Genomic DNA, 27427 nt, shown 5'->3' with positions numbered 1-27427 from the left:
AATTGTGGTTTGAAGACCTCAAGCTGCAGAGAATCCTCCAGCAAGTGACCCGTGCCCCACACTGCAGAGGAAGGCGGAAAACCTCCAGGGCCTCTGCTAATCTGCCCTGGAGGAAAATTCCTTCCCGACCCCAAATATGGTGATCAGTTAAACCCTGAGCATGTGGGCAAGACTCACCAGCCAGCACCCAGGAAAGAATGCTCTGTAGTAACTCAGATCCCATCCCATCTAAAATCCCATCCCAGACCACTGGGCATACTTACCTGCTGATAATTTGGCAATTGATCTTTGATTAATTGCCAAAATTAGGCTATCCTATCATACCATCCCCTCCATAAACTTATCAAGCTTAGTCTTAAAGCCAGATATGTCTTTTGCCCCCACTGCTCCCCTTGGAAGGCTATTCCAGAACTTCACTCCTCTAATGGTTAGAAACCTTCGTCTAATTTCAAGTCTAAACTTCCTAGTGTCCAGTTTATGTCCATTTGTTCTTGTGTCTACATTGGTACTAAGCTTAAATAATTCCTCTCCCTCCCTAATATTAATCCCTCTGATATATTTATAAAGAGCCATCATATCCCCCCTCAACCTTCTTTTGGTTAGGCTAAACAAGCCAAGCTCTTTGAGTCTCCTTTCATAAGACAGGTTTTCCATTCCTCGGATCATCCTAGTAGCCCATCTCTGAACCTGTTCTAGTTTGAATTCATCCTTCTTAAACATGGGAGACCAGAACTGCACACAATATTCCAGATAAGGTCTCACCAGTGCCTTGTATAACGGTACTAACACCTCCTTAATGATTTAATGTCTGCACCCATATTCATTTATATGCTCAATCAATAGCACCAGCTATTTTCTGCACTCTTCAAAGGGAGAGGCGTACACAGTTTTATAGAGGACTTACAGTTCAATCATTTGTTACCATTTCACACCTTTGGAAGCTGCTGTTCTGGCCCAAAGTGGCAGTAGGAGGGACATAAGCCAGAGTTCTTTGTTAAAATAGTTAACTACCCTCATTCTGCACTGTGATGGAAGCCTGACAGTAAGTGAGCAATGGGGATGTTCATCAAAGACCATTATTTTCATTTCAGTTCAGTTCCAACGTTCCATTTGTTCACATTTATTTTATAATTCGAGTTTAACTTGCTACTTGATTACAGTACATAGGTAAAACTTACACCGGGCCATACTATAGCTCCGAAGTGGTCTAATGATTCTTGAATAGTGATCTGGTGGTCTGCATAACAATAATGCTCCTTGTCAAAATATGGAGAAACTGTAGGAATCCACTTCTGCAGTATTTTAAGAATTCTTGGTGATTCTGTGGGAGAAAAGATCATATCTGTATTATTTGGTAGGTAGGAGCATATACATGCATTTTGTTGCATAACTGGGAAAAGAAAACATACAAGACTTATCTGCAGTCAAGGCAATGAGTATGCAGCCTTTTCTAAAAAAGTTGCTAGTGAGCTGATCATGTACACCATGGTTCACTGGGTTGCCAGACCTGGATCCCAAATATGGGTGGGCCTGCTGTCAATCAAAGTGAAGGAGAAAACCTTCCTTTCCCATAAGTCATGGAGCAACATAGGTTGCGTGGTGAGGAATTTTAGGACACTCTTTTGGCATATATTTTTCTGTCACCAGGTTGAGACTTAGGTATCCCAGGTCAGGGGTTGCAAGTCATGCTAATACCATATCTAAATGAAGCTATTTGGAGATTTTTAGGTTGCTAATGTAACTGCACAGTTGTGCACAGGATAGCTGGCTAGCATTGATTCTGGCAGAAGTACACTGGGTTCTTAAACCACAGATAGTTTGGACCTCTATTTTTGTATCTTCCAAAAGTGAGCATTGCCAGTAGTACAGTGTTCCCTGACACCAGGTGTTGCATTGTTTCAACTAGGGATGCAGAGGACAGTGTCATCTTCTGAATCTGAAACACTGCATTTTCCTATCTTAACCCAGCCGGTTCCATCATGTCCCATTTGATCTGTCAAGCTCACAGCCCAGCATAGAATAACTGCAGAGTATTGCCATGTTAAAGTGCCTTTCCTCCTAATGTCATCCTTAACAACACTGAAAAATGAACAGCTCTATCTCTGATGATACTGGAATGTGACAAGAACTAACATCTTGTAGTCCTAAAACAAAAAGCAGAAAACTATAGTGCAGGATTCATAGATTCCAAGGCCAGAAGGGACCGTTGTGATCATGTAGTCTAACCTCCTGTATCACACAGGCCATAGAATTTCCCCCAAATAATTCCTAGAGCAGATCTTTTGCGAAAACATCCAATCTTATAAATTGCCAGTGATGGAGATTCCACCACAACCCTTGGTAAATTGATCCGGTGATTAATTACTCTGTTAAAAAAATTATGACTCATTTCCAGTCTGAATTTGTCTAGCTTCAGCTTGCAGCCATTGGATCATGTTATAACGGGTGGGCAAACTATGGCCTGCAGGCCAGATCTGCTGGAAGCAGCGATACGGCCCCTCCGGCTCCTACGCGTAAGGGCAGCCAGAGGCTTCCAATCTGCATGCTGTCCCAGGGGCAGTGCCGGTGGACAGGGCAGTGTGCAAAGCCACCTGGCTGTGCGTCCGCGTAGGAGCCGGAGAAGGAACATGCCGCTGCTTCCAGGAGCTGCTTGAGGTAAGCGCTGTCCTGAGCCTGCACCCCTGCCCGAGCCCTGATCCCCCTTCTGCCCTCCGAACCCCTTGGTCCCAGCCCGGAGCACCCTCCTACACTCCAAATCCCTCATCCCCAGCCCCATCCCAGAGCCTGCACCCCCACGCCATCCCGGAGCCTCCTCCTGCACTCTGAACTCTTCACTTCTGGCCCCACCCTGGAGCCTGCAGCCCCAACCAGAGCCCACACCCCAACCCCAATGTTGTGAGCATTCATGGCCCACCATACAATTTCTATTCCCAGATGTGGCCCTCAGGCCAAAAAGTTTGCCCACCCCAGTGTCATACCTTTCTCTGCTAGATGGAAGAGCCCACCATTAAGTATTTGTTCCCCATATAAGTACTTAATGACTAATCAAGTCAGCCCTTAACCTTCTCTTCGTCAAGCTAAATAGATTGAACTCTCTGAGCCTCTTACTATATGTCGTGTTTCTAATCCTTTTAATCTTTCCCATGGGTATTCTCTGAACCTTGTCCAATTTATCCATATCATCTTGGATTGTGGGCACCAGAAACTGGACACACTATTCCAGCAACAGTCGCACCAGTGCCAAATAAAGAGAGAAAATAACCTCTCCTTATGATCCCTTGTTTATGCATCCAAGAATCACACTAATGCTTTTGGCCACGGTGTCACACCGGGAGCTAATGTTCAGCTGATTATCTACCACTGCTCTCAAATCTTTTTCAGAGTCCCTGTTTCCCAGGATGAAGCCCCCCATCCTGTAGGTATGGCTGACATTCTTTGTTCCTAGATGTATGCATTTAGCCGTATTAAAATGCATATAGTTTTAATACGGTTTGTTCCCAGCTTACCAAGCAATCTAGATGGCTCCGTATCAGGGACCTGTCCTCTTCATTATTTACCACTCCCCCTACTTTTGTGTCGCATGCAAACTTTATGAGTGATGATTTTGTTTTCTTCCAGGTCATTGATAAAAATGTTAAATAGTGTAATGCCAAGAACTATCACACATTCAAGAAAACTGTCTGGAATAGTTTTCTTCCACAAAACACAGCAAAATATTCTTATTTTCCAGTGGTCAGTTTCAAAAGTTGCAATTTGTACTTTACTTTGTGTTTTAGCTAGTCCCGGTTTTGGGAGTGGTAAAAAATGGTTAGAGGGCAATCTGCTAATAGGCTGTGGGCCAGGTTTTTAAAAGAGCTCAGCAGGCAAGAGCTCCCATTGTTCTCAGTGATAATCCAGCCACTTCAGTTAGATGCCTAAATAAGAGCTGAGCTCTTTTCAAAATCTGCCTCAGTGGTGGGTGCTGAGTGCTTCTATAAATCTGGCCCTGGAAGAAAAAAAATGACATTTAAGAAACAAGTGAAAAACTGAAGTGAGAGTAATCCTATCAAAAATGAAAATGGGATATTTGGGTGACTTTTTGGATTTGTGTACCTAGGAAAATCCAATATGCTACAACGTCCTGGCATGCCGTAGTTTTTATTATTAAGTAGCAACCTGAATTGGATTCTGCTGTTGCTGGAGAATAGTCAGGGCAATTAGACCCATCCTGACATTCAGATTGCTGTTCATTAAGCTCCTTCTCTCTGCTTGGGCAGTCCATTGCTCTTTGAATTTCGTTGCGGAGTGGCCGGTGCTGTGTGGAGATCATAGCAGGAATGCTGAAGGAGGAAAAACAAAAAAATGTAAAGTAACAAGGTACTATGTTCACTATATAATAACTTACCTATGCAGCTCCTTTCAACTGAAGGATTCCCAAAGTGCTTTACCAATCCTATATTGAGCACACACACACACACTGAAGAATCTTTGCTAACTGATAGTACAGTGGGAATTTAAGCAGGTGAGGTGCAATAACCAGAGGTCAGATCTGGCCAGATACAAGGGCTAACATTCCTATTCCTGTGAAAAATGCCATGAGAACTCTCAATGATCTCACAGACTGGGCTTCTATTTTAACTCCCCTGTGGTAGTACTTTTGTGTCTTGTAGCAGAGAGGGGAAGTGGTTTTGTACTGATTCGGAAGGAGGACTGCTATCAAGTGAATCACTTCCTGCAGAACCTCAGTTTTCCTTGGAGATCTCCCATCCATCCAGCTACTGATTAGGCCTGAGCCTGCACCACTTACAAGTTCTACTGTAATATGATCACAATCAGAGGTGGCATGGTGCAAACTTTGCCATGATTACATTGCTGCAGGTTAGACGCTTTCCTTTCCTCATGTATGCGCGCGCGTGTGTGTGTAGCCACATTCTTAGCAGCCTCAGTCCACTCTGAAAGTATCCTGACCTCTCCAGTACAGTAATAAGTCCACTGTAATCTCTCGCGCTTTGGAAAACTGCCCTTTCATTGAACAGGAGCTACAGTTTCAAAATTGGTTTTGTCACATGTCCATAGCCAGAATAAGACCAATATTTTCTGTAGTTACATTTGCTGAAATAGAAATAATCACGTCTCAGTTGATTGCTACAGCAGCCACGAAGGAGTATTAGCCTCCATGTTGCACAACTGACTAGGTGTGTAATTGGGAGGGAGAAGGGATACAACTTGCCTCCCCCAGAAGCATAAGTTAAGTGGCCACTACTGCTGGAAGCAACAGATTTGCAGGCCCAGTGTTCTGATTTGTATGGCAAGTCCAGTGTTCCTACCAATTGCATGTTGAATTTAACAAGCAACTACATTTGGATATACTTTATTATTTGGTGATGCTTTGGAACATAAAATCTACTGCACCTAAATGAAAGCCTGATCCTACTGACGCCGATGGAAATTTTATCAGTGACTTCAGTGGGAGAAAGTGCAAGCTATGAGAGCACAAAAACCAAGCAGGCCTGGTGGAATAATCATCTAAACATGGGTATGTGTATAGTTAATTGTGTGCTTAAATTCATCAGTGTACAGTAAGACTCGGTAGCATTGCTATACATATATCTTTGCTGTATTCATTCATTGCCTAAATGTTATTGCAACAGGCCAAAATTCCAGTTTGACGATGTATCACCAGTGAAAAATCATACAATAACGAATACAGTCCTAGTAACCATCTATGTCTGATCAAATCTTTAGATACTGTAGCTAGTAACTCATTGTAAGAGAGGCTTAAATTGCAATTCTCAGTCTGAGTAATAAGACTTTTATATCCTTTTGTCTGCAAAGTTTAAAAAGAAAAAAGCAGCCAAATGTACTTCCATAAATTATGGTGATGATGTTTTATGTACTAAAAAGAGTGTTTAATTATTTTTAACTTGGTACAGACTACACCAAGGATTTGGTTTTATAATTGTCAGAGATGCAGTTATTTTAGTAGCATAGGCTTAATAATGCCACAATAATTATATTTTAAAAGCTACACTATTCCAAAATTGTGCCTGAGACTTTAAACACAAGGCAGACAGAATGCACATCCTAGTTGTAGAAAGCATAAGTCTCAGCTCATTTGCAAATACATAGTAGTGTGTTCCTGTTAAATACCTTGTGTGCCATGTGGCTGCTTTGGGAGATTTTCAGAATTTTGTGCATGTGAAATCCAAACCTTAATGTTGCATTAATGTAGATTGTATATTTGCGTTCCTTGCCTTGCAGGGCCGGCTCCAGACCCCAGCGCGCCAAGCGCGTGCTTGGGGGCGGCATTTTGCCGGGAGGGTGGCAGGCGGCTCCGGTGGACCTCCCGCAGGCATGACTGCGGAGGGTCCGCTGGTCCCGCGGCTCGGGTGGACCTCCTGCAGGCGTGCCTGCGGATGCTCCACCGGAGCCGCGGGACCAGCGGACCCTCCACAGGCACGTCTGCAAGAGGTCCCCCGGAGCCGCGGGACCGGCGACTGCCAGCTACTTGGGGCGGCGGAATTCCTAGAGCCGCCCCTGTTGCCTTGTATGTGCTGCCTTTTTTTAACACAAAAGGAATAAGTCAAGAATAGAAGAGGCACCAGTGTCGTTTCCTAATTCAGAAATCGTTAGCACTTTCAAGTTTGCCTCTATTTGATACTGTGTGTTTGAACTGAAAGACTGAAGAGATGACTTGCATTAGTGACATGCATAATACATGTATTTGAATGTGCAGTTTAATGTTCACATTTAAATACATGCATCTTCTTGGTGCAAATTTCCCAACACCCAGTAGTAGAGCTGGTCAAAAAAAGTCCCATGGGAAATTCTGAGAGTTTGAAATTTTGTTTCTTTCTGAATCAAAATGAAAAGTTGAAACATGATAATTTCACTAAATAAAATACCCTGAAATACTTCATTTCAGCCGTGTCATTTTGATTTTCATCATGGTATAAATTATAATGTTACAGATGTCAATAAAGTTTAAATGAAACATGTTGATAATTTCATGTCAAAAATTTTGCTGAAATTGAGATGTTCCTGCAAAATGTTCTGATTTTATTGAATCTGCACTTTCAGATGGAAAACAGTTGCATCCACTAATTTTTGACCACCTCTACATATTGCTATCTGTATCTGGATTTCTTTGCAAAGTGATCAGATAGGCAAATGCTAAATTCAAGTCTTGTAGATTTGAAGTGTTTAAAAGTCTTTTTAATTATCATTGAGTCAATTTACAACAATTACGGTTGGAATTGCGAGATTTCAGGCTAGAGTATAATTATTCTGGTGGAAAGAAGAAGTCTTCTATGGAGTTTCAATGGAAGTACCTACTTGACCATGTTTAGCATCACTACCATGACAGTAAAATATTGAAGAAGCTACCAGAGGGATATTTGTGTGGTGGATAAATCTTAAGGTAACAGTTTGTTCTCAGTAGAAATAAGTTTTGCCTGACAATCTTTCATTTAAAAGTCCTGTTGTTAACAAAATGAAAATACAAATAAGATGATTATGTAGATCGGTGGTTCTCAGACTTTTGTACTGGTGAACCCTTTCACATACCAAGCCTCTGAGTGTGACACCCCCCCCTTATAAGTGAAAAACACTTTTTAACATATTTAACACCATTATAAATGCTGGAGGCAAAGCGGGGTTTGGGGTGGAGGCCAACAGCTCATGACCCCCCATGTAATAACCTTGTGACACCCTGAGGGGTCCCGACCCCCAGTTTGAGAGCCCCTGATTGTAGATGAATGAGCAACATGGCATTGACCAGTGTTCAATTGTGAACACAACCCTTCCCAGATTTTTTTTTTTAATCTGAAACTTTTGTGCATGAATCTGTATGCTAGCATGTTTTAGGACTGCATTTCATCAGTCAAAAGCCACTTCCAGTTGCACTCACAGACGTGCAGTTGGATTATTATATATTATTCCTTGAAAATGTAGCTCTTTCTGTTAGGACTTCACATACCAAACACGGGTAAGAACATTTGTTAAATGCCCATGCAGTTAAATCAAGCTCTCTTGCATTAAATAATAAATAATGTTCTTAAAGAAATCTAGTCCCTAATAAATCCTGGGAGACTTTATTTTTATGCTAGACCTCCTGGTGGATACTTGAGTATATTGGGGGGGAAAACATAGCTGGAAAATAACTTGCCATCATTACTGATGCAGTGATCTCATTGAAACAGTGCTACATTTCTCAGTAATTCAGTAAACTTAATTCCTCTGACCAATGATAACGTCAGACAATTCCAAATTTAAAAAGGCATTAGATAAATAAATGTAACACATCCCTTGTTAGTTGCTATCATAGGAGCATTTAGGTACATTCCAAACAATGTTAGTTGAAGAATAGTTGTATCATTACCTTCTTTAGCAGAGTGAGTTTGAAGTTTCCTGTGCATCTTCTCAGACCACCCTAAAGGTTTTTATACAGGCATGCACCTGGGAGGATTAATTCTCTGTTCACAAAGTCCAGCCAGTAGAAGTGCAGTCTATTTAGGGTAGCATTACCAAACAGCACTCTGAGAACTTACTGTGTTACACTAAATTTTTTCACATATGCAGAACAAAATAAAAACCACTATCAACTCTGGGAGTTCCTAAAATGTACACACGTCAAAAACTGAATCAATCTTGTCAAACTCTGCCGATGCCTTTCTTAATGGTTTTTAATTTTTAGAAGTTTGAAACTATTCCAAGTCTTAACAACATTGTCTACGGCCGTCCTGACCCAAACAACCTAACATGGTCTATCTGGTACACAAATAACATGTGCAGCCATTTGGCAGCAGACCAAACAGAGAGAGAGAAGGTCACATGGCAGAAGATGATTCTGGAAACGGTTAAGTCTTAGGGTCCCTCTGAGAAGATACTATAGCTGGGGGAGTTGTAGGGCTTACCCCCCACTGTTTTGGGGAGCCAGGAGGTGAAGGGTTGAGGGAATCTGGCAGCCCTATCGATAGAATGACAGCCTTCTGGCAGTCTCCTTTAACTAGCCTATCGATGCTGTAGGATGTGTATAATTCTCTATTGAAGGGACAGTGCAAACTTGAAAACCACATTAGTCTGACCTAGCACCTACTCTAGTTACAATCTACCCTTAAGATGACTATACATGAAGGAAATTAGCAAAAAATAGCTATTGCCTTCTGTTTACTTTGAGAATGTGAGTACTCCACATATACTGCCAGTTTCACTGTTGAAAAGACCCTTTTAAAAATTGAACAGAGACCAGACAACATTTTATAAAAGGAACTTTAGAGGATTTTTTCCCCTCCAAATTCACAATAGTATTCAAGAGTGCATAACTGGATGCTTTTGAAATTAGAGGGATAACAAAGATAGGAAACAAAGAAGAGTCCTTGTGGCATCTTAGAGACTAACACATTTATTTGGGCATAAGCTTTTGTGGGATAAAACCCACTTCATCAGCTGGAGGACTCCGTTGTTTTTGCTGATACAGACTAACCCGGCTATCACGCTAAAAGATAGGAAACATAGACCTAAAAAGTTAAACTCCAATGTATAAACATTCACATCTCAATGTGTAGCAACATTTTGACTCTCTTCGGTACTGCTCCTTTAAAGAATTTGGAAAGAAAAGAGTATATCCCTCTTCTTCCTTTATCTCCATCCCTTTTTTACTTTTAACTTATCATGCATTTCACACGTTAACCAGTAGGTGACCTCAGTATTCACACCAAATATTAAGTATATCAATGGAGAGACAAGGCAGGTGAGGTAATATCTTTTATTGGACCAACTTCTGTTGATTAGAGAGACATGCCTCTGAGCTACACGAGCTCCTATTCAGGTCCAGGAAAGGTACTCCGAGTATCACAGCAAGATGCAAGCTGGAACAGACTGTTTAGCGTAAGTAGTTAGCACATATTGTAAGGGACCTTTCAAAGTAGAGTGGCCAGATCAGGAGAAGAGCTCTGTGTGGCTGGAAAGCTTGTCTCTCTCACCCACAAAAGTTGGTCTAATAAAAGATATTACCTCACCCACATTGTCTCTCTAATAACCTGCACCTACACTGCATAAGTATATCAGTTGTGATATTAAAAGATTTCTCTCTCAAAAAAGAGGCAGCAGTATACATTTAAGAGGAGGCTGTATGCAGGGCTGGCTTTAGGCCTATTCCACCAATTCCCCCAAATCGGGCCCCACGCCTAAGAGGGGCCCCGCACCCAGTGAGAATCCCTTCCCTTGCTAGAGGTGCCTTTTTAATTTTTACTCACCTGGTGGCACTTCGGATCTTCAGCGGCACTTTGGCGGCGGGTCCTTCAGTGCCACTGAAGACCTGAAGCGAGTGAAGGACCCACTGCTGAAGTGCCGCCAAAGACTCGGAGCACCGCCCAGTGAGTACAAGCCCCACGTGGTGTTTTACATGTGTGGTTTTTTTTTTTTTAAAGTCATCCCTGCCGGGGCCCCGTCGAAACTGTTCAAATTGGGCCCCGCACTTCCTAAAGCTGGCCCTGGCTGTATGGACTATTTCTAAGACACTTGGGAGCAGATATTAAAACATCAGTATATTGATCAAGTTTCCACCATCTATCTTAAAAGCTGCTGCATCTTTATCCAAACTATTTACAGACCACCTGACTTTAGGTAAGTTTGGTCATGTCACAAATAAGCTGTTCCAGAGCCACTCCAGTTGTCATAACTAGAGAGCAAACTATGGCAGGCTCACTGCTGGACTAGTCATTCTCAGACTTAAACGCTGTTTCTTTTTAAAATGATTTTTAAAACAGGAAACGGAGAGATCTGTTGGACTGGAATTTTATTCAGATTTGTAGGCTCAGCCCATCGATATGGTATCTGGATGCCTAGAATTGCCTCCGAAGGGAAAGGGGTGGAAGCTCATACATTCGGGGTTATATTCAAGTACATGAAATCACAAGGTAACGTTTTGGGGGACATTCCTGCATTGGCAAAAGGTCAGGCCACCTATCAAAGGGGTTACTACTGTAAATTCCAACATTAAGGGGTTTTCTGTAACCAGCTCCCTATTATTTACAAAGGTCACACTCCAGCCAATCTCAGTTGGGGAGTTATGCATTAGGAAAGTAGGCAGATTCGAAGCTGCTTAGGGCTTTGTAGCTTAAAAGAAAGGCATTAATTGGAGTTGGGGGAGGAGATTACTGTAACTCCTAGTACTTGTTAATACTATTCACCATTTAAATTCCAACAATGTGCTTGGTGCTGTACGTGACTTACCTAGCCTATGATTAAGAAAATAAAATGAGCTGAGCTGAATCAATCCATGTGTGTGAGCAGCACAACCAATGTAAGAACTGAGTGAAAAATGAATTACAAGTTTATTCAAATTTGGCTTCTTTTTTGGTGAAGTGGTTGTGATCTTCTCAAATTTAGTCATTGTTCAAATGTATTTGCCTCATACTTCGCGCAAGTAATTCTTGTTCTGTAGCCCATACACAAGCACTTATCTGCAAATAGCTCAGTATCTCAGTTCTTCTGACTGGACATGTCATTCCACTGGGATGAAATTCACCCTTAGGCAGAGGGCCAGCCCAAGTCCCACTTAAGCAGGGCTTAAAGGGTGCCATATCCCTTGTTCATAGGCCCTCTGGAGAGGGTTGGAGTTCACCCATCAACTGAATTTCAGTTCTCTGAGCATAATTCTTAAAATCAGGCTGCCTAGGCAAGTATTTGCAGTTATGATCTCAACACTCTATTCTACAAATATTCAGTGTTTTTTTAAGAACTGCTATTTCTGTGAACATTCCTGTGCATAAACTCGTTTGCTAGACGGTGGAAAGCAAAACAACAGCTTGGAAACACAGTTGAGGCAAATTTGTTAAATATTCCAACAAATTTCCCAGCTCTTGCTACATACAGACCCAAATAATGGTGGGCGCTCTAGAGTACTGTTCCATTTGTACAGAGGTTAAATTGGGGGGAAAAATAGGCGGCAAGATTCTCCTAAACTCTCTGCCTGCCAGTATGCCCAAGAGCAGATGTCACAGTGATGGGCTACATCTCAAAATGTAGCCCCAGAGTAGAATAGGGGCACATTTCACCCATTACAGATCAGACAGCAAGTCAGGGTTGCTCCCAGTTGAAACCTGCCAGGGTTGGCAATGATGGTAGCCCATGCCTGCCCTCTACTCAGTGGTGAATGCCTGCACCGGGGGTCTTCTTCCCTGCATGGAAGTATAGGGTGCAAACACTGGGTGTGGCAATGTGCTCTCTCTTCTCCTGCTGCTTTGCTGGAGGTCTTAGGTCCCCTCTTGGATGAATGAGGAGAGGAAGTGTTGGGTCTCCTGCTCTAGAGTAGACTGTCCACTCCTTGGTTGCTGTGGGGATGTGTTGGTCCTCTCCTTTCCTGGGCAACTGCTTTTCCTCCCTGACTGCAAAAGGTACTGTGGTGCCCCAGAGCAGCAAGCACTCCTCTGCTACAACAGCAGATGCTTGGCCATACTCTTAGGGTAGGTCTATACTTACCTGCCGGGTCAACGCGTAGCATTCGACTTCTCGGAGTTCGAACTATCCCGACTAATCTAGACGCGATAGTTCGAACTCCTAACGCGCTCCCGTCGACTCCGGAATTCCACCACCGTGAACGGCGGTGGTGGAGTCGACGGGGGAGCTGCGGACTTCGATCCCGCGGCGTCTGGACAGGTAAGAAGTTCGAACTAAGGTAGTTCGACTTCAGCTACGCTATTCACGTAGCTGAAGTCGCGTACCCTAGTTCGACCCCCCACCCTAGTGTAGACCAGGCCTTATTAACACCTGCACCAGTGACTCTGTCACATGCTCCCTCTGCTGGTGAAGCCCAGGCTGTCATGCCCCATTGACAGTCAGCAACACTGAATATCTGTAGGGTTGGAAGATGTCGATTTCACTGTGTACACTAATTGAAATTTGCCAATAGGCAAAGTAGAAAAAATGCCGCTTGTGAACTTGTTACCGTTTGATTTAAGGATATTTGCTTTGTATATTTTGACATCCAATGCCGACAATTTGTGTTTTAATAGTTATAAAGCTTTAACTTTTTGAAACTCAACATCTACTGCCATTGTATAATTGTCTCAACCCTCCCATAATTTCCCACAATTGGGAAAATTTAAATTGATAAAAATTGGGGGGGAGGGGAACATGCTTAAAAATAAACATTGTTCTCTGTTGAAATTATTAAAAAAAATTAAAAATTGAATTCTGCCAAGCCTAAGTATATGCATTGCTGGCTCTGATTGGCCAGTGGCACCACTGAAAGTGGAGCAGGATGGTGAGTGGCACCGAGAGCTGCCAGCATGGCATATGGCGATGTGCCATACAACCCAAACCCGGCATTTACCGGTATATTTCTTTTAAAATGGAAAATTCATTGTTCTTCCTGGAGGCCTTTCCCCCCACTCCAACTCAATCTCCTCCTCATAACAGGTGACCTCCTTGGTGAGAGGCACAGATGTGGTTTCTTTGGCAACCCATCAGTGTTGCTAATTTGACTTCGATGGAGATCCATGTGGGTACAGTTTCAGTATGGGTGTCTTAGGCTGAAACCTGGACCTAGACCTGAAAGGGTCTATATCCGATACTAGCATCCTGAGTCATCCAATCTGCAAGTATTTTCGTATGTTAAGTAATAAAATACATGTCACAGGAATAAAGTGCTTTGGGAACTTGGCTTATGCCATATTTTACATAAATAACCACCTCATCAGTCTTGTCTACATAAAACAACATTGGCTCTTCCCCGTGAATCTAAGCAGCCAGGCAGAGATTTGAGACTGAACACCAGGATACCCCTACAAGAAACCTTCCTCCTGTTGTTGCGGGGTAATCTCTAACCGTGCTCTTATAAATGACAATTGATATTTACTGTGCTTTTTTGATGTAATAAAATAGCCAGGAATTACCTTCAGGCTGAGCCATGGAAAATTAATAGAGTGCACAGATTAATTGCTTGGTTAGATTTATAACCCTCCCATCTGAGAGTGCGCGGAGTAAAAAACATTGCCAAGACAGCCATCAATCTTTAAAAATTGCTTCCATTTTAGTCTTGTTTAATTATGTTTCATGTTGCCATGTTAATGTAATCAGGCTTGCTCCCATCAGTGCATGAAATGCAGTGATGTGCTATCCAACGAGGGAGTACAGTGGAGTGGGAACAAATAAGCAATTGCTCTAAATGTTTCTTTATCATTATTTGTATTGCTGTAGTGCACAGGGCCCCAAGATGTTGAGCAAATGAAGAGAGCAGGCTGATAAATGTTTCAGTCTTTGTGCTTCTGGTAGGAGCTCTTTAGCATGCCTCATCATCAGCTGCTGTTTTTCATTAACCGTTTGTTGTGAATTGAATGGCTGTACAGTGTTTGATTTGGAATAAAAACACTGCAGGCTTTTAGCGCCTAACAAGGATGTTGTTTGGGAAACCAGGGCTAGATCACCTGTGTTCAGGGCAGAAACCAGTGTTGTAGAGAAGTTAGTTCTAACCTTTCTACTCCCATGAGCCTCAAATGTTGTTCTGTGGCTTAGGCTGCTCTAAATCATGCTGGGGAGAGTGGTTCCTAGGGAGTGCTCCAACAGCTGGGGCTGGCTAGTGTGCAGTGCACTCTGGCTCTGCTTTTCTTTCAGTGTGCTCCCACCCAGTCACACCTCCATGCCTGAGAGAGCCAGTTTTGTGCCACCCAGAACATCAGAGCAATGGGGACTGAGCCAGAATATGGCCTTCGGGGTTTTGAGCAAGACCTGTATTCAGGTGTATTTGGCAGAGATCCCAGAGGCATTATTGAAACAAATACTGTGTATTATAAAACGAGACCGATTTTTTTTTTTACTCTGTTCATTTCCTCACTCCCCACACCGCTGAGTGCATCTGGTTCCAGCACAAACTCCTTCTCCTGTTGGCCCCTCAGCATATGAATCACCCCAGGTTGGACCACTTTACGTTCATGTACACGCTCTGTGGGCCAAATTCAGAGATGATGTATAAGTGCAAAGGGGATAAGATACATGTTAGCATGTGGGTGTGAGTCAGTGAATTTGAGGCAACCTAAGCTGATGTTATACGCACATTGTGGACGCTGGACTTCATGTGAACTTAAATTCTTTTGACTTAGATCACTTGTGGAACTTGATATTTTGACCTCATGTTATTATCAAAGGAAATGGACACACAGTTGTTTGCAGCTGAAATCTATTAGTTTGTTATAATACCACACATTTTGGTTTCTTCTGTAAATGATTAAAATGCAGAATCTGGCTAGCTCAAGATTTTTGTGTGTGATTAACTTTTCGAAATCTGAAGCTATTCTGTTCTGTATGTTTGGGTTGATTTGTTTTGTTCTTAGTCTTTCCCCCTTCCTACTCGGTATGTGCCTGGGTTTCTTTATAGTTATTTTCACTTTTTCTTCTCCATTCTCCCCTTGGTGCTTCCTCCTTGCCACCAACTTTGCCATCATAGGCTTGTCCTGGGTGGAGATACTGCTTCTTGGGGAAATACCTTAACAAAGAGCTGGGTTTTTATTTGTAGGTGTGAACGTAGTTAGATTTGGGCAGAGTCTGAACTCAACATAAGGTGTTCTTTATCCTGCCCTAGGGTATTGTATTACAGTACCTTACATTTTTACCAGTTTTATTTCCCAGCTGGTTATTTTAAAAAGGACTTGAAATCTGCTAGTTTTTCCCTTCTGGCACAGGAAAAGATCCTGAACTAACGCTGCAGAGCCTATTATAAAACTAAGGTCAATTTACTGAACTGGAAATTTTATTATCTTACCTCATTATATATGAGACCAGTTATGATGTATGGAGATGAAGGAAACTGTTCTAAATCTTCAAGGATCACTCCATTCATCAATTAACTAAGTTGATCTACAGTTCATGCCACATTGGGATGAAGATTGGAGTCGTTTTTTTAAATAGCTTTTTTATTAGGATATTCAGTAAAATATTCTCAATAAAAGTTAGTGTTCACTTAGGACTAAATTCTGCAATTCTCACTCAGTCAAAGCTCTGAGGTCAGAGAGTTTTGCTGTGGTAAGGGATTATCCAAGAGGTGAGTAGTAAGGGATGCAAAATATAGTTGATAATGCACAACTGAGGTACCTGTCATGCCTTTTTTTGGCTATGGCGAGCCAAGCTTTATTTATTATTAAAAAGATAACAACTGAAACGTTTTTGAAAGGTCACTGCAGAAGCGCATCGCACAAGTTTTGATCATCTTTAACCTCTGCTGGAAAGACTAATTGCTTGGAGAATTTTTTAAGTGCTTAGTCTGAAAAAGCATCCGACTTCTATCATTAGATGTAACTTGACCTTATTAAAAAGCATCTGATGGAAGAGTCACTTCTAAAGTGTTAGATACCTTCAAAACAAATTCTTTCTAAAATATGTGACCTTAGTAAAGCTCATTTTATTCAAATACAAATCCAACAACCACTCTCTGCAACAAAATTCTGGTGGGCATTCTGCTCTTAAAGCATCTGTAGGATTAGGTCCCAAATCTGCCATTATTATGAGAATAAAGTGTGAACTCCTCAGCATAGACTATGGATGAAATCCTGCCCCACTGAAGTCAATGAGTATTTTGCCATTTATTTCAATGGGCCCAGCCCATATTTGGCACTGTATATGTACATAGAATCATAGGACTAGAAGGGACCTAGAGAGGTCATCTAGTCCAGTCCCCTGCACTCATGGCAGGACTAAGTATTATCTAGATCATCCCTGACGGGTGTTTGTCTAACCTGCTCTTAAAAATCTCCAATGATGGAGATTTCACACCCTCCCTGACAGTTGGGAAGTTTTTCCTAATGTCCAACCTAAACCTTCCTTGCTGCAATTTAAGACCATTGCTTCTTTTCCTATCCTCATAATATAAGCAGCATGTGCATTTTATGTTGTACACTAAGTATTGTCCACGGCCTGTTTGGAACTTAAATCCCAGTGTACTGCTTTAAATATGGGGCTTGATTAATATCATTAGCACAATAGAGCTGGGATTGTCTGGACTGTTATCTGGAAAATTAAAAATGCATACTGCTCTAAATCTAGTATTATTGTACTTTTGGTGTTGTGAGCAGTGTTATCTAAATCATGTATCAAAATCTACAGTATCATAAATTTGGTCGCAAAAAAACAGATTTTTGGTTCATAAATTCCAAGGCCAGAAGGGACCATTGTGACCTCCTGAATAACACATGCCAAAAATAATTCCTGTTTGAACTAGAGCATATCTCAGGGGTTGGCAACCTCTGGCACGCGGCTCTCCAGGGTAAGCACCCTGGCAGGCCATACCAGTTTATTTACCTGCCTGGTTGGCAGGTTTGGACAACCACGGCTCCCACTGGCCGTGGTTCGCCATCCCAGGCCAATGGGGGCGGCGAGAAGCGGCACAGGCGAGCGATGTGCTTATCCTGATGAGCCGCGTGCCAGAAGTTGCCGACCCCTGACATATCTTTTAGAGAGGAAAAAAATCAAATTAGATTTAAAAATTGCTAATGATGGATAATTCATCATAATCTTTGGTAAATTGTTCCAATGGTTAATTACCCTCACTGATAAAAAATTATCTTATTTCCAGTCTGAATTTGTCTGAATTGCAAGGTGACGCCTATTTGGTCCTAGCTATTTGCCAATAGTAGCAATGCCCTTGATGGCTTTTTTTCCATCTGTGTCTGCCTAGGACCATTCTTTTCAGATGCAGAACTTGCTACCATGATCCATGCTTAAGATGGGGCTACACCTTATATCTACCCACAAACAAGCCGAAGCAAAACTTGGCAGCTCCTATGGTAAGTGTCCTATTTTGCCATATACAGATTACTCTGATGCTCCCGGATCTGCACTGGTTGCCAGTTGGGTTGAGATGAAGAACATTTTAGTTCCTGCATGCTTGAGAGATCACCTCTCTCCCCTTTGCAGTTAGCAGAGGTGCTTGAGGTCTGTGGGTTTACTAGAAAGGGAGCTGCTGGCAAGTGCCTTCCAGAAGGTGCCTTTGAGTTCAGAATTTGCTCCCCCTTTGGCATGATTTAGCACAAATTTGACTTTTTGGGCACACAGTAAAACCCAACTGTTTTGGAGGGGAGGGAGAATTGTTTCTTAGTATGTGGCACTTAAATCTAAACATGTTTACCTAGTTTCATATCAGCATCAGAATGTTTGGTTTCTGTGTGAGATATTCTGTAGAAGTGATGAGAGAGAAGTCGCAGGAGAGCTGTCCTAGGAGTTTTGATGGGAACTTGGCAAACCTTGGTTATGTGGTTTGTGCACAATCCCGGTTACGCAGCTTGTGTATAATGTGCTGAAAATGGTCCAAACAAAACAGAATTACATTATCTGGAAAATATCAGTGATATGTAAAGCTGTCAGATTTGCCTGGCAGCTTGTGTGGGGTGAGTCAGAAAAAATATTTTTGGATGACTCTTTAACCCTGGTATTTAAAGCCACTCCCCTCCCCCCCAAAATGATTGCTTCATTACCTTTCAGTCAATCCTGGGTTCAGTGAATGTTTTACTCCTATCTGCGAATCAAACAGCCCCAACCTAAATAGGGTAATGGCAGATGTTCAGTTCAAATCATCCAGAGTTCAGAGATCAGACTGACTCAGTGCTCTGTCAACAATAGGATCTTCAATCAGACTTCTCTAGCCATGCCGTTTGCACAGCTTCAGTGACGTGGTGAGGTGCACTTCGGTGTCAGACAGAAGGTGGGGGAAGGGAGGGAATTCTAAGCATTTCATTAAAACTGTCATAGGTGTTAGTAAAAAATCTCCAATACTAGAGTGGAGAGGGGCCAGCAAAAAAGATTTTAAAGCAAAAGGAGTAAAACAACATTTGGAATCTGACCAATAGACTAAACACTGGAGGCTGCATAGTGGGAAGGCAAAACAAACCCACTAAAATGGAGGGCGTCGTTGAGGCAGCTCACTTTGAAAGTTGATTTCCATAGCTGTGAGAACTGTTCTGTCCCATCTCACAGCAGCCGAGTCTAGCCCAAAATATGTGGCCTTTCAAGCCACGCTTGCTCTGTAAGGCCAAAGATTCTGGTTTAGCAGCAAACTGCCTAATTCCAGGGGAAGGATCGGCCTGGCACAGAAGACCAAAGTCTCTGGGAGTTATGTTATCCCCCAAAGGAAGTCAGGTTATATGCATGGGCTCCCTGCCTCCTTTGTGCCACAACTTAAACTTGGAACTATTTGCTGTCACTGCCCCCAGGCAGGGCTGAACTCTTGCAAGTGTTTTCTTCACAGCTGGTGAGGAGTAGGGAGACTAGGGGCTGGTCCACACTAAGAAGCGGGGTCGAACTAGGGTACGCAAATTCAGCTACGTGAATAGCGTAACTGAATTCGAAGTACCCTAGTTCGAACTACTCACCCGTCCAGACGCCGCGGAATCGAAGTCCGCGGCTCCAAGGTCGACTCCGCCACCGCCGTTTGCAGTGGTGGAGTACCGGAGTCGACCGCGGCGCTTCCGGAGTTCGAACTATCGCGTCCAGATTAGACGCGATAGTTCGAACTCCGAGAAGTCGAACTCACCGCGTCGACCCGGCTGGTAAGTGTAGACTAGCCCTAGGACTGTCCATGAACATAATTCTAGGGAGGAGTAGTCAGGGCCGCCCAGAGGATTCCGGGGGCCTGGGGTCTTTGGCGGCGGGGGGGCCCCCGCTTCAGCGGTGAGTCGGCGGCGAGGGGTCCTTCCACTCCGGGACCTGCTGCCGAAGTGCCCCGAAGACCTGCGGCGGAGACGCCCCGCCGCCAAATTACCGCTGAAGCGGGAACCGCCGCTAAAGTGCAGCCAGGTCTTTGGCGGTAATTCGGTGGCGGGGGGAGGGCCTGCCGTGGGTCTTCGGGGCACTTTGGTGGCGGGTCCCGGAACTGAAGGCCCCCCCCGCCGCCAAATTACCACCGAAGCGGGACCCACCACTGAAGTGCAGCCGGGTCTTCGGCGGTAATTCAGCGGTGGGGGGTCCTTCCGCCCCGGAGCAGAAGGACCCCCCGCCAGCGAAGACCGGGAACAGAAGAAGCTCTGGGGGCCCGGGCCCCGCGAGAGTTTTCCGGGGCCCCCAGAGTGAGTGAAGGACCCCGCTCCAAGGGCCCCAAAAAACTCTCATGGGGGCCCCGGAAAAAAATTGCCCCACTTGCCCCCCCCACCCCCGGGCAGCCCTGGGAGTAGTGACTCTTCAATATGTCTGAATCCATTGCAGACAGGAATGGGACTGTCTGTCAGGGAGAGCCTGCCAAATTCTGTACTGGGCCCAATTAAAATTCTTTCCTGTCTGGTTTGATGACATTCAGTCAGCTAGTGGAAGAACTTTCCCTATGGGGTTCGAACATCAAGGGAAGCTGTTTTCAGCTTGGAAAAGAGACTAAGGGGAGGATATGATAGAGGTCTATAAAATCATGACTGGTGTGGAGAAAGTGAATAAGGAAGTGTTATTTACTCCTTCTCATAACACAAGAACTAGAGATCACCAAATTAAATTAATAGGCAGCAGGTTTAAAACAAACAAAAGGAAGTATTTTTTTCACACAACGCACAGTCAACCTGTGGAACTCTTTGTCAGAGGATGTTGTGGAGGCCAAGACTATAACAGGGTTCAAAAAAGAACTAGATAAATTCATGGATGATAGATAAGGCTACGATTTTGTCATGGATATTTTTAGTAAAAGTCAGGGTCAAGTCACGGGCAATAAACAAAAATTCACGGAAGCGGTGACCTGTCCCTGACTTTTACTAAAAATATCCATAACAAAATGGGGAGGAAGGAAGGTGCAGCACCCTGCCCTGCTGTAGCTGGGAGCTGTGGCCTCTGCCCCTACCCAGCAGCTGGGGAGCTGCAGAGGTTCCCCTGCCACATGATCCGGGGAGCTCCAGGGATTCCCCTGAACCTGCTCACGGTGGCTGGGGAGCTGCAGGGGATCTCTGCACCCATGGAGACTGGGGAGCTCCGGGGCCCCTGCCACTCCCTGCAGCTCCTGGCCACCACAGGTGGTGGGGATACTCTGCAGCTCCCAGCCTCTGCAGGCTGAAGTCATGGAGGTCTGAACACAGCCTTAACGAAAGGTCCATCAATGGCTATTAGCCAGGATGGGCAGGAATGGTGTCCCTAGCCACTGTTTGCCAGAAGCTGGGAATGGGCATCGGGATGGATCACTTGATGATTACCTGTTCTGTTCATTCCCTCTGGGGCACCTGGCATTGGCCATTGTCAGGAGACAGGATACTGGGCTAGATGGACCTTTGGTCTGACCCAGTATGGCCGTTCTTATGTTTCTGATTTCCTGCCTCTTGACCGCCACACATCCACATTGCGTGTCCCCTGGCAATGGGCGGTCACTGATAGGATAGGTTACCTAAAGCAATGTTCTACAGACAGTACAGAGGAGTTATTTCAGACAGAGAGCAGCTTCTGCTGCTGCGAGCTGTGGGGGAGGTAACAGTTGTGCAAGTTCCTTGCAGGACTTTTGGATAACCTATTGGGAGTAAAAACCAAATCCCCCCACACCTCGGATATATTACTAGTAGCTATTTTACATCTTTAATAAATGACATCCCCGTTTACTTATTGCAGAATAACCCATTTACATTTGCAGGGAAAGAGTTTATAAATAATTGTGCTGTTATCTGCAGCTGGGCTCGTTTTCGAGAACTGTCGGCTAAAATTAGGAGAAGTATCTAAATTCAGAAGTACTGCCTACCCGCTAAACTCTGAAAGTCAAATATCTACCTGTTCTCTTTAATGATTCTAGCCCTATTTGTTAAAAGAGAAAAGCAAACTTTTTTTTGGTAAAGTTTTTTCATTGAACAACTGGGTATCATTACAGTACAGATTTCTCAGAGGAGTAGTTTATCACTCAGTATAACAAGTTGTCAAGCTAAATGTACGACAGTAATAACAGCACCTGGTACAAATATTGGATAATCCAGCATTACAACAATAGCAATATCTAAATTATATCTGGTGTTCTGAGTCATCCTTTGCCTCTTTCTCTTGTCCTTCTCTGTGCTATAATTGTGGTGTGGATGGTTTGTGAACTCTGATATACAGTCAGGGTGACCAGACAGCAAATGTGAAAAACTGGGAAGGGGGTGGGGGGTAATAGGAGCCTATATAAGAAAAAGACCCAAAAATCAGGACTGTCGCTATAAAATCGGGACATCTGGTCACCCTGTACACAGTAGCACTGAGTTGTCTTTCTTCATCTGCGCAGCTAGGCTGGGAGAAAAAGCATCCAATGTATTGACTTGTTCAGGCATTTGAACATATTTAAAGAAGTGATCAGATCTGGTAGTACTGCATTAGGGAACTGCTTGACTGGAGAATTATTTGTACACTTTCCTAAGGACACTGTGTACTGTTATGCTGGCTAGTTTGTGGTATGTGGTTATTTCTCTTCCTGTTCTTGGACCCACACTGAAATGTGCTACAAGGGTTGCTATGAGCCATGTCCTTGCTGTTTTGTGCAGGAAGGGCTGTTGGAACTCATTTGGTGATCACAATACGGTGTGTTTTTCCATGCCATAATTCACTCGCCATTTTGGAAATATGGCCGAAAGGGTAATATCCTTATTTTGAGTTTTATCTGATCTATAGACATAATTTACCCTTTATTAAGAATGACTAGCATCTGTATTGCCAGCCACAATTATTCAAAAGCCATGAGTCAGGCCTCAAAAAATCTTAAAAACCTCATGATTTTTAAGCTAAAAACCGATATAGCTTGAATTCTTTTTATTTGCCCGTGCGTTTCTGAGCCATTAGACTTCACTTCGATCATGTTTTCAAGGTCCTCCCTGAAATCATGAGGGCTAGAAACTTACTTTTTTATATAACTCTCCTGTTATCACCGGCCCCCAGCATTGGGGGCTTTAAGAATCTCACCCAATATTGCAAGATTCATGATAAAGTTGCAAGGATTGGCAGTACTATAATAGTCAGTCTGAGCTAACTGAGAGGTACCCAGTGTCTTACTATCAGTGGGGAAGAAAGGAGTTTCAGAGGGCTTGGAAATAACAAAGATGGGGATAGGAGGAAATTAATTTCCCTGTTGTTGCAACCAGGAGTGTCTTTGAGACTATTTGTTGACTATTTGAGACTATTCAGTGTGGAAAAAACAGTAAGGGCCCAGTTCTTTCCACTCCCATTAACATAATAATCAGAGTGTCATAGCAGTCATTTCCTAAAACTAATGGGAAGAATTGCTCTACTTTGTATAAATTCTGAACAATTATCTTCAGTTCAGCTAACATAGATGAGTCATTTACTTTGCATATTCAGTGCGTCAGCAAAGGCCGTCTAGATCTGATCTAGCGACCAAGGAAATTATGTTCTGGATCAAGATGGATTATATTTAAATGGAGGAAATAGCCAAAGTTCTCACTGATGCAGCGCCAGATTTTTTACAAAAGTTATATTCATGTTGGTTTTTTGTTTAAACATATAAGTGGTTTGTGCGCACTATTCAGATCAAGAGCTGTATCTCTTTACTACAGGTATTTCTGAGGTATCTCAGCACCAGGCTGTAATTAAAATAGCACTGACCATGTCCAAAAAGGCAATAATCTGTCTCCTTTTGGTCACTGTATGCAGGTCAGATTGGTGTGGGATGCCACTAATCATGGGAAGGCCTTATTTTAAATCTGAATGTGGACAGTGTTAGGCCAGGTTTACTCTATATACTTACATCGGTAGAACTGTGTTGCTTGGAGTGTGAAAAATCCACACCCCTGAGTGACACAGTTATACCGATCTAACCACTGGTGTAGACAGCGCTCTGTCAGTGGGAGGGCTTCTCCCATCGACTTTAGTGACCAGCTCTCGTGGAGGCGGATTAACTACATCCACAAGGGATGCTCTCCTATCAGTGTAGTAGTGTCTCCACTGAAGAGCTGGTGCAGCTGTGTCAATGCAGTGTTTTAAGTGTAGACCTGCCCTTAGACTCTGAGTGCTCATCTCCACCAGTAAGATCTCCGATAGGTGGAATATCGCTCCTTTGCTCCCTACCCCAAAGAGTTTTTTCTCCTTGAATCATATCCAGGGAATAGGGCAATATATCTCAGTTGCCTGATGAAGGAAAAGGAAGACAGTGCACAGTAAGGAGCACATGCTAATGAATAATGTAAGTCTAGTTGGAGGTTAGCTTTGCAGAGACAAGACTGCATTGCACCCTTGCAGCGGACTCCTGAAAGTAACTGTAAAGTTACTTGCAGTGGTGTTTTTTTGACCCTTCATCAGCCAGATGTTGCAATGTCAAATTTACACCAGGGATGAACAAACAAAACAAGGCATACTACTGGGGCTTAAATTAAAATCCTGTGAGCAATGCCTAAAAGTTTCCTGATTCTATGCTAGTTTTGTATGGAGACTTTGAATGGATCACTCCCCTGCTCCTGCCCATCAAAGACAATTCCTTTTTCAGGCACATTGTTAGTAACTCAGTCTGACAGGGAAAATCCTATGTTCTTCTGCGGAATACCCCATAAGGCTGGAATGTCGTGTCATAGTGCTGCCATTTCATAATCCTATATCTAATCCTATGTCCAGTTTTGGGCCCCACACTACAAGAAGGATGTGGAAAAATTGGAAAGAGTCCAGTGGAGGGCAACAAAAATGATTAGGGGACTGGAGCATATGACTTATGAGGAGAGGCTGAGGGAACTGAGATTGTTTAGTCTGCAGAAGAGAAGAATGAGGGGGGATTTGATAGCTGCTTTCAACTACCCGAAAGGGGGTTCCAAAGAGGATGGATCTAGACTGTTCTCAGTGGTGGCAGATGACAGAACAAGGAGTAATGGTCTCAAGTTGCAGTGGGGGAGGTTTAGGTTGGATATTAGGAAAAACTTTTTCATTAGGAAGGTGGTGAAGCACTGGAATGGGTTACCTAGGGAGGTGGTGGAATCTCCTTCGACGTTTTTAAGATCAGGCTTGACAAAGCCCTGGCTGGGATGATTTAGTTGGGAATTGGTCCTGCTTTGAGCAGGGGGTTGAACTAGATGACCTCCTGAGGTCCCTTCCAACCCTGATATTCTATGGTTCTATGATTCTAAGAAACAGTAAGGCTGTGACATATACTGACAAAAGTTTTAAAAAAAAATTATTAACACTCTGACCATAGTCATCCTGTTGAGCTAACCATGCACTGAAGGTTGATAGCTCCATGATACTTATACAGAAAGTGAAGAGAACATGGGGGTGAGAATAGGGTGACCGGACAGCAAATATGAAAAATCGGGAGTGGGGAGGGGTAATAGGAGCCTATATAAGAAAAAGATCCAAAAACTGGGACTGTCCCTATAAAATGAGGACATCTGGTCACTCTAGATGAGAATTGAGTAGAATTTGAGTCTGGGATCTACACTGTCATCTCCTCTATGCACTCCTTATACAAACCCTCCACCCCACTCACCTTTTCCACAAGTTGGAGCAAAATATATATAAAAGCAAAATAGTATTCTTACAGTAAAGGGTATACTTGTTTACCAAAAGCTCAGTATGTAAGGGATTTTCTGCAACTAATGCTGGCGCTTCTGTGAATCTTAGCAGAATTAAAACCTTTGCTCTTCCCTAAATTGTAATAACTGTTGATATTTGGATTAATTAAAACTAGTAGAATGCGAAGGCAATTTTCTGTTCTTGATATTCTGGACTTGTGAAAGGTGATTTGATGCATCCCCATGTTATAATAATATTTATTCCTAACTGGTTTGGACCATAGTCTGCTTTTTTATTTTCTTCTAACTCTTCTTTGGAATCATTTCAGTCATGAAGCCACATCTTGCTCTGAGATTGGTCAGTGAGATTGCATGAGTGTTAACAGAGCCGAATTTGGCCTGTTTTGTAAAATAATTATTGGTGAGACACAGGTTTTGGTAAAACTGGTCTGAGAAGACAAAAATACATCAGAAGTTCACTGTCTTTGATAATGTGTGCTGTTAATTTAAAACTTCCATCGCAGAAACACTTTTGAAATAGGATTTTTTGCTGTCAAATAACAAGTTTACCCAAGCCAGACTGGGTTCAGTTTTCATTCTTACTATCCTGTCCTCCTCACATGAGCATCATGTGAACTAACAATGGAATATTTCAGTGGAGATATTTCTTTTTATCCATGTTATTTTTAATCCGATGTGGAATGACGACATGGTGTTAAAAGCTTATGGAAAGTGGGCCTGTTATCCTTACAGCTGCTTAGATGGATAAAAGTTGAGATCAGAAGTAATTAAATTACAGCCTTAAAATGGAAATACGTTCAGAGAAGCAAAACTGTCCTAAGGACTTCATTGTCTCTTCTCCAAGTGAATGTCTTTGAAATGGAATGTGTGAACTATGGAGAAATTACTGTAAGCAACAGTTAATTTATGCAGACATTCAGTCTTTTTTCCACCTTTTGGAATGCTTTGCAGCTCTGATGGAGTCCTCCAGGTCCCCATTATTTTCCCCAGTTTTCTCTCTCCCTTCATGGCTCCAGATCAGTCACGATCCTTACCATGAAAGAGGAGAAGTTGAGTTTCCCCACTCTGCGTGATGGTGCTGATGCTGCTTCTTTAATAGACAATAGGGAAGTGCACAGATACTGATGCTCGTGTTCACCTCAGATGGCCATCCGAACAAGCTTAGGCACCTCCAAGCATAAAAGTTGATTATGAATCTTGAGACTATTGATGATTATTATGTAATTCTTTATAAAGCCCAAGATGTCATGTCACAGCATGAGGTTGGAAATGTTAAGTACAATCCACAGTGCTCATCTGGGTACTGAGTAGTGTATTGAAAGAGCCCAAAATATATGAATGCTGCCATCAAAGACAAGGTGTCCAAATCTGACATCTTCTGTTAATACAGGAAAAAGAATGCAAAAGAACCACTGAAACCACCCAAGATTCTCAATTCCCTTTGAAGCCATGTTGGCACACATCTTATTGAATGAAATGGGAAAGGTTCTCTCTTATTAGTGGGCTACTACTCACATTTTTTTTAAATAAGCTGTTGCACAACACCCCAAACACTGATGTAATAAGACTGCAAATCATTGTTTGTTCACCATGGTATTCCACAAGAGGTAACAATAGATACTGTTTCATAATTCATGGGTAATTCATTTTGGCCTCTCCTTGGACTGTTACCTTGTTGTGGTGGAGAGGCTTGTGTGTCCCAATGACCCTCACAACTGTTGTCCGGAGTCTTGTACTCCTGGTAGGGCCTTGGCGAACCGTTCAGAGGTGAGGTTCTAGACAAAGCACAGTCCAAACTTCTCAAGACCCCAGTGGAAGAATAGGCATGTTTCAAGGACCTGTCATTTCTCTGCAGCTGTGAAGGCAGATGTGGGCTGCAGCAATTTTGGCAATTGTCTTTGATATGTCAGTTCAAGCATATCACCTCAAACTATTACTATGCATAGCCAAATGAGGTAGTGGAAAGGTCACTACAAAATAGCAAAGAAATGAAGAACAACAACAAAGCTCTG

The 27427-nt window shown here is 43.0% G+C and overlaps 1 protein-coding gene across 1 annotated transcript in view; it reads right to left on the bottom strand.

Moving 5' to 3' along the window:
• The window catches only part of METTL21C (methyltransferase 21C, AARS1 lysine), a 63665-nt gene that overhangs the window by 4142 nt on the left and 32096 nt on the right, over positions 1-27427 (bottom strand). Inside the window, exons 2-3 of the mRNA XM_045001869.1 lie at positions 4156-4319; positions 1179-1321 (exon numbers count right to left, since the gene is read on the bottom strand). Coding sequence (XP_044857804.1) covers positions 1179-1321; positions 4156-4319 — 307 coding nt within the window. The remainder of the gene's footprint in view (positions 1-1178; positions 1322-4155; positions 4320-27427) is intronic.

Source organism: Mauremys mutica, chromosome 1 (genome assembly GCF_020497125.1).
Source record: "Mauremys mutica isolate MM-2020 ecotype Southern chromosome 1, ASM2049712v1, whole genome shotgun sequence".
In the NCBI taxonomy this organism is placed as follows: Eukaryota; Metazoa; Chordata; order Testudines; family Geoemydidae; genus Mauremys; species Mauremys mutica.
The sequence above is the reverse complement of the archived record's forward strand: the minus strand, read 5'-3'. Positions and strand labels throughout refer to the sequence as shown.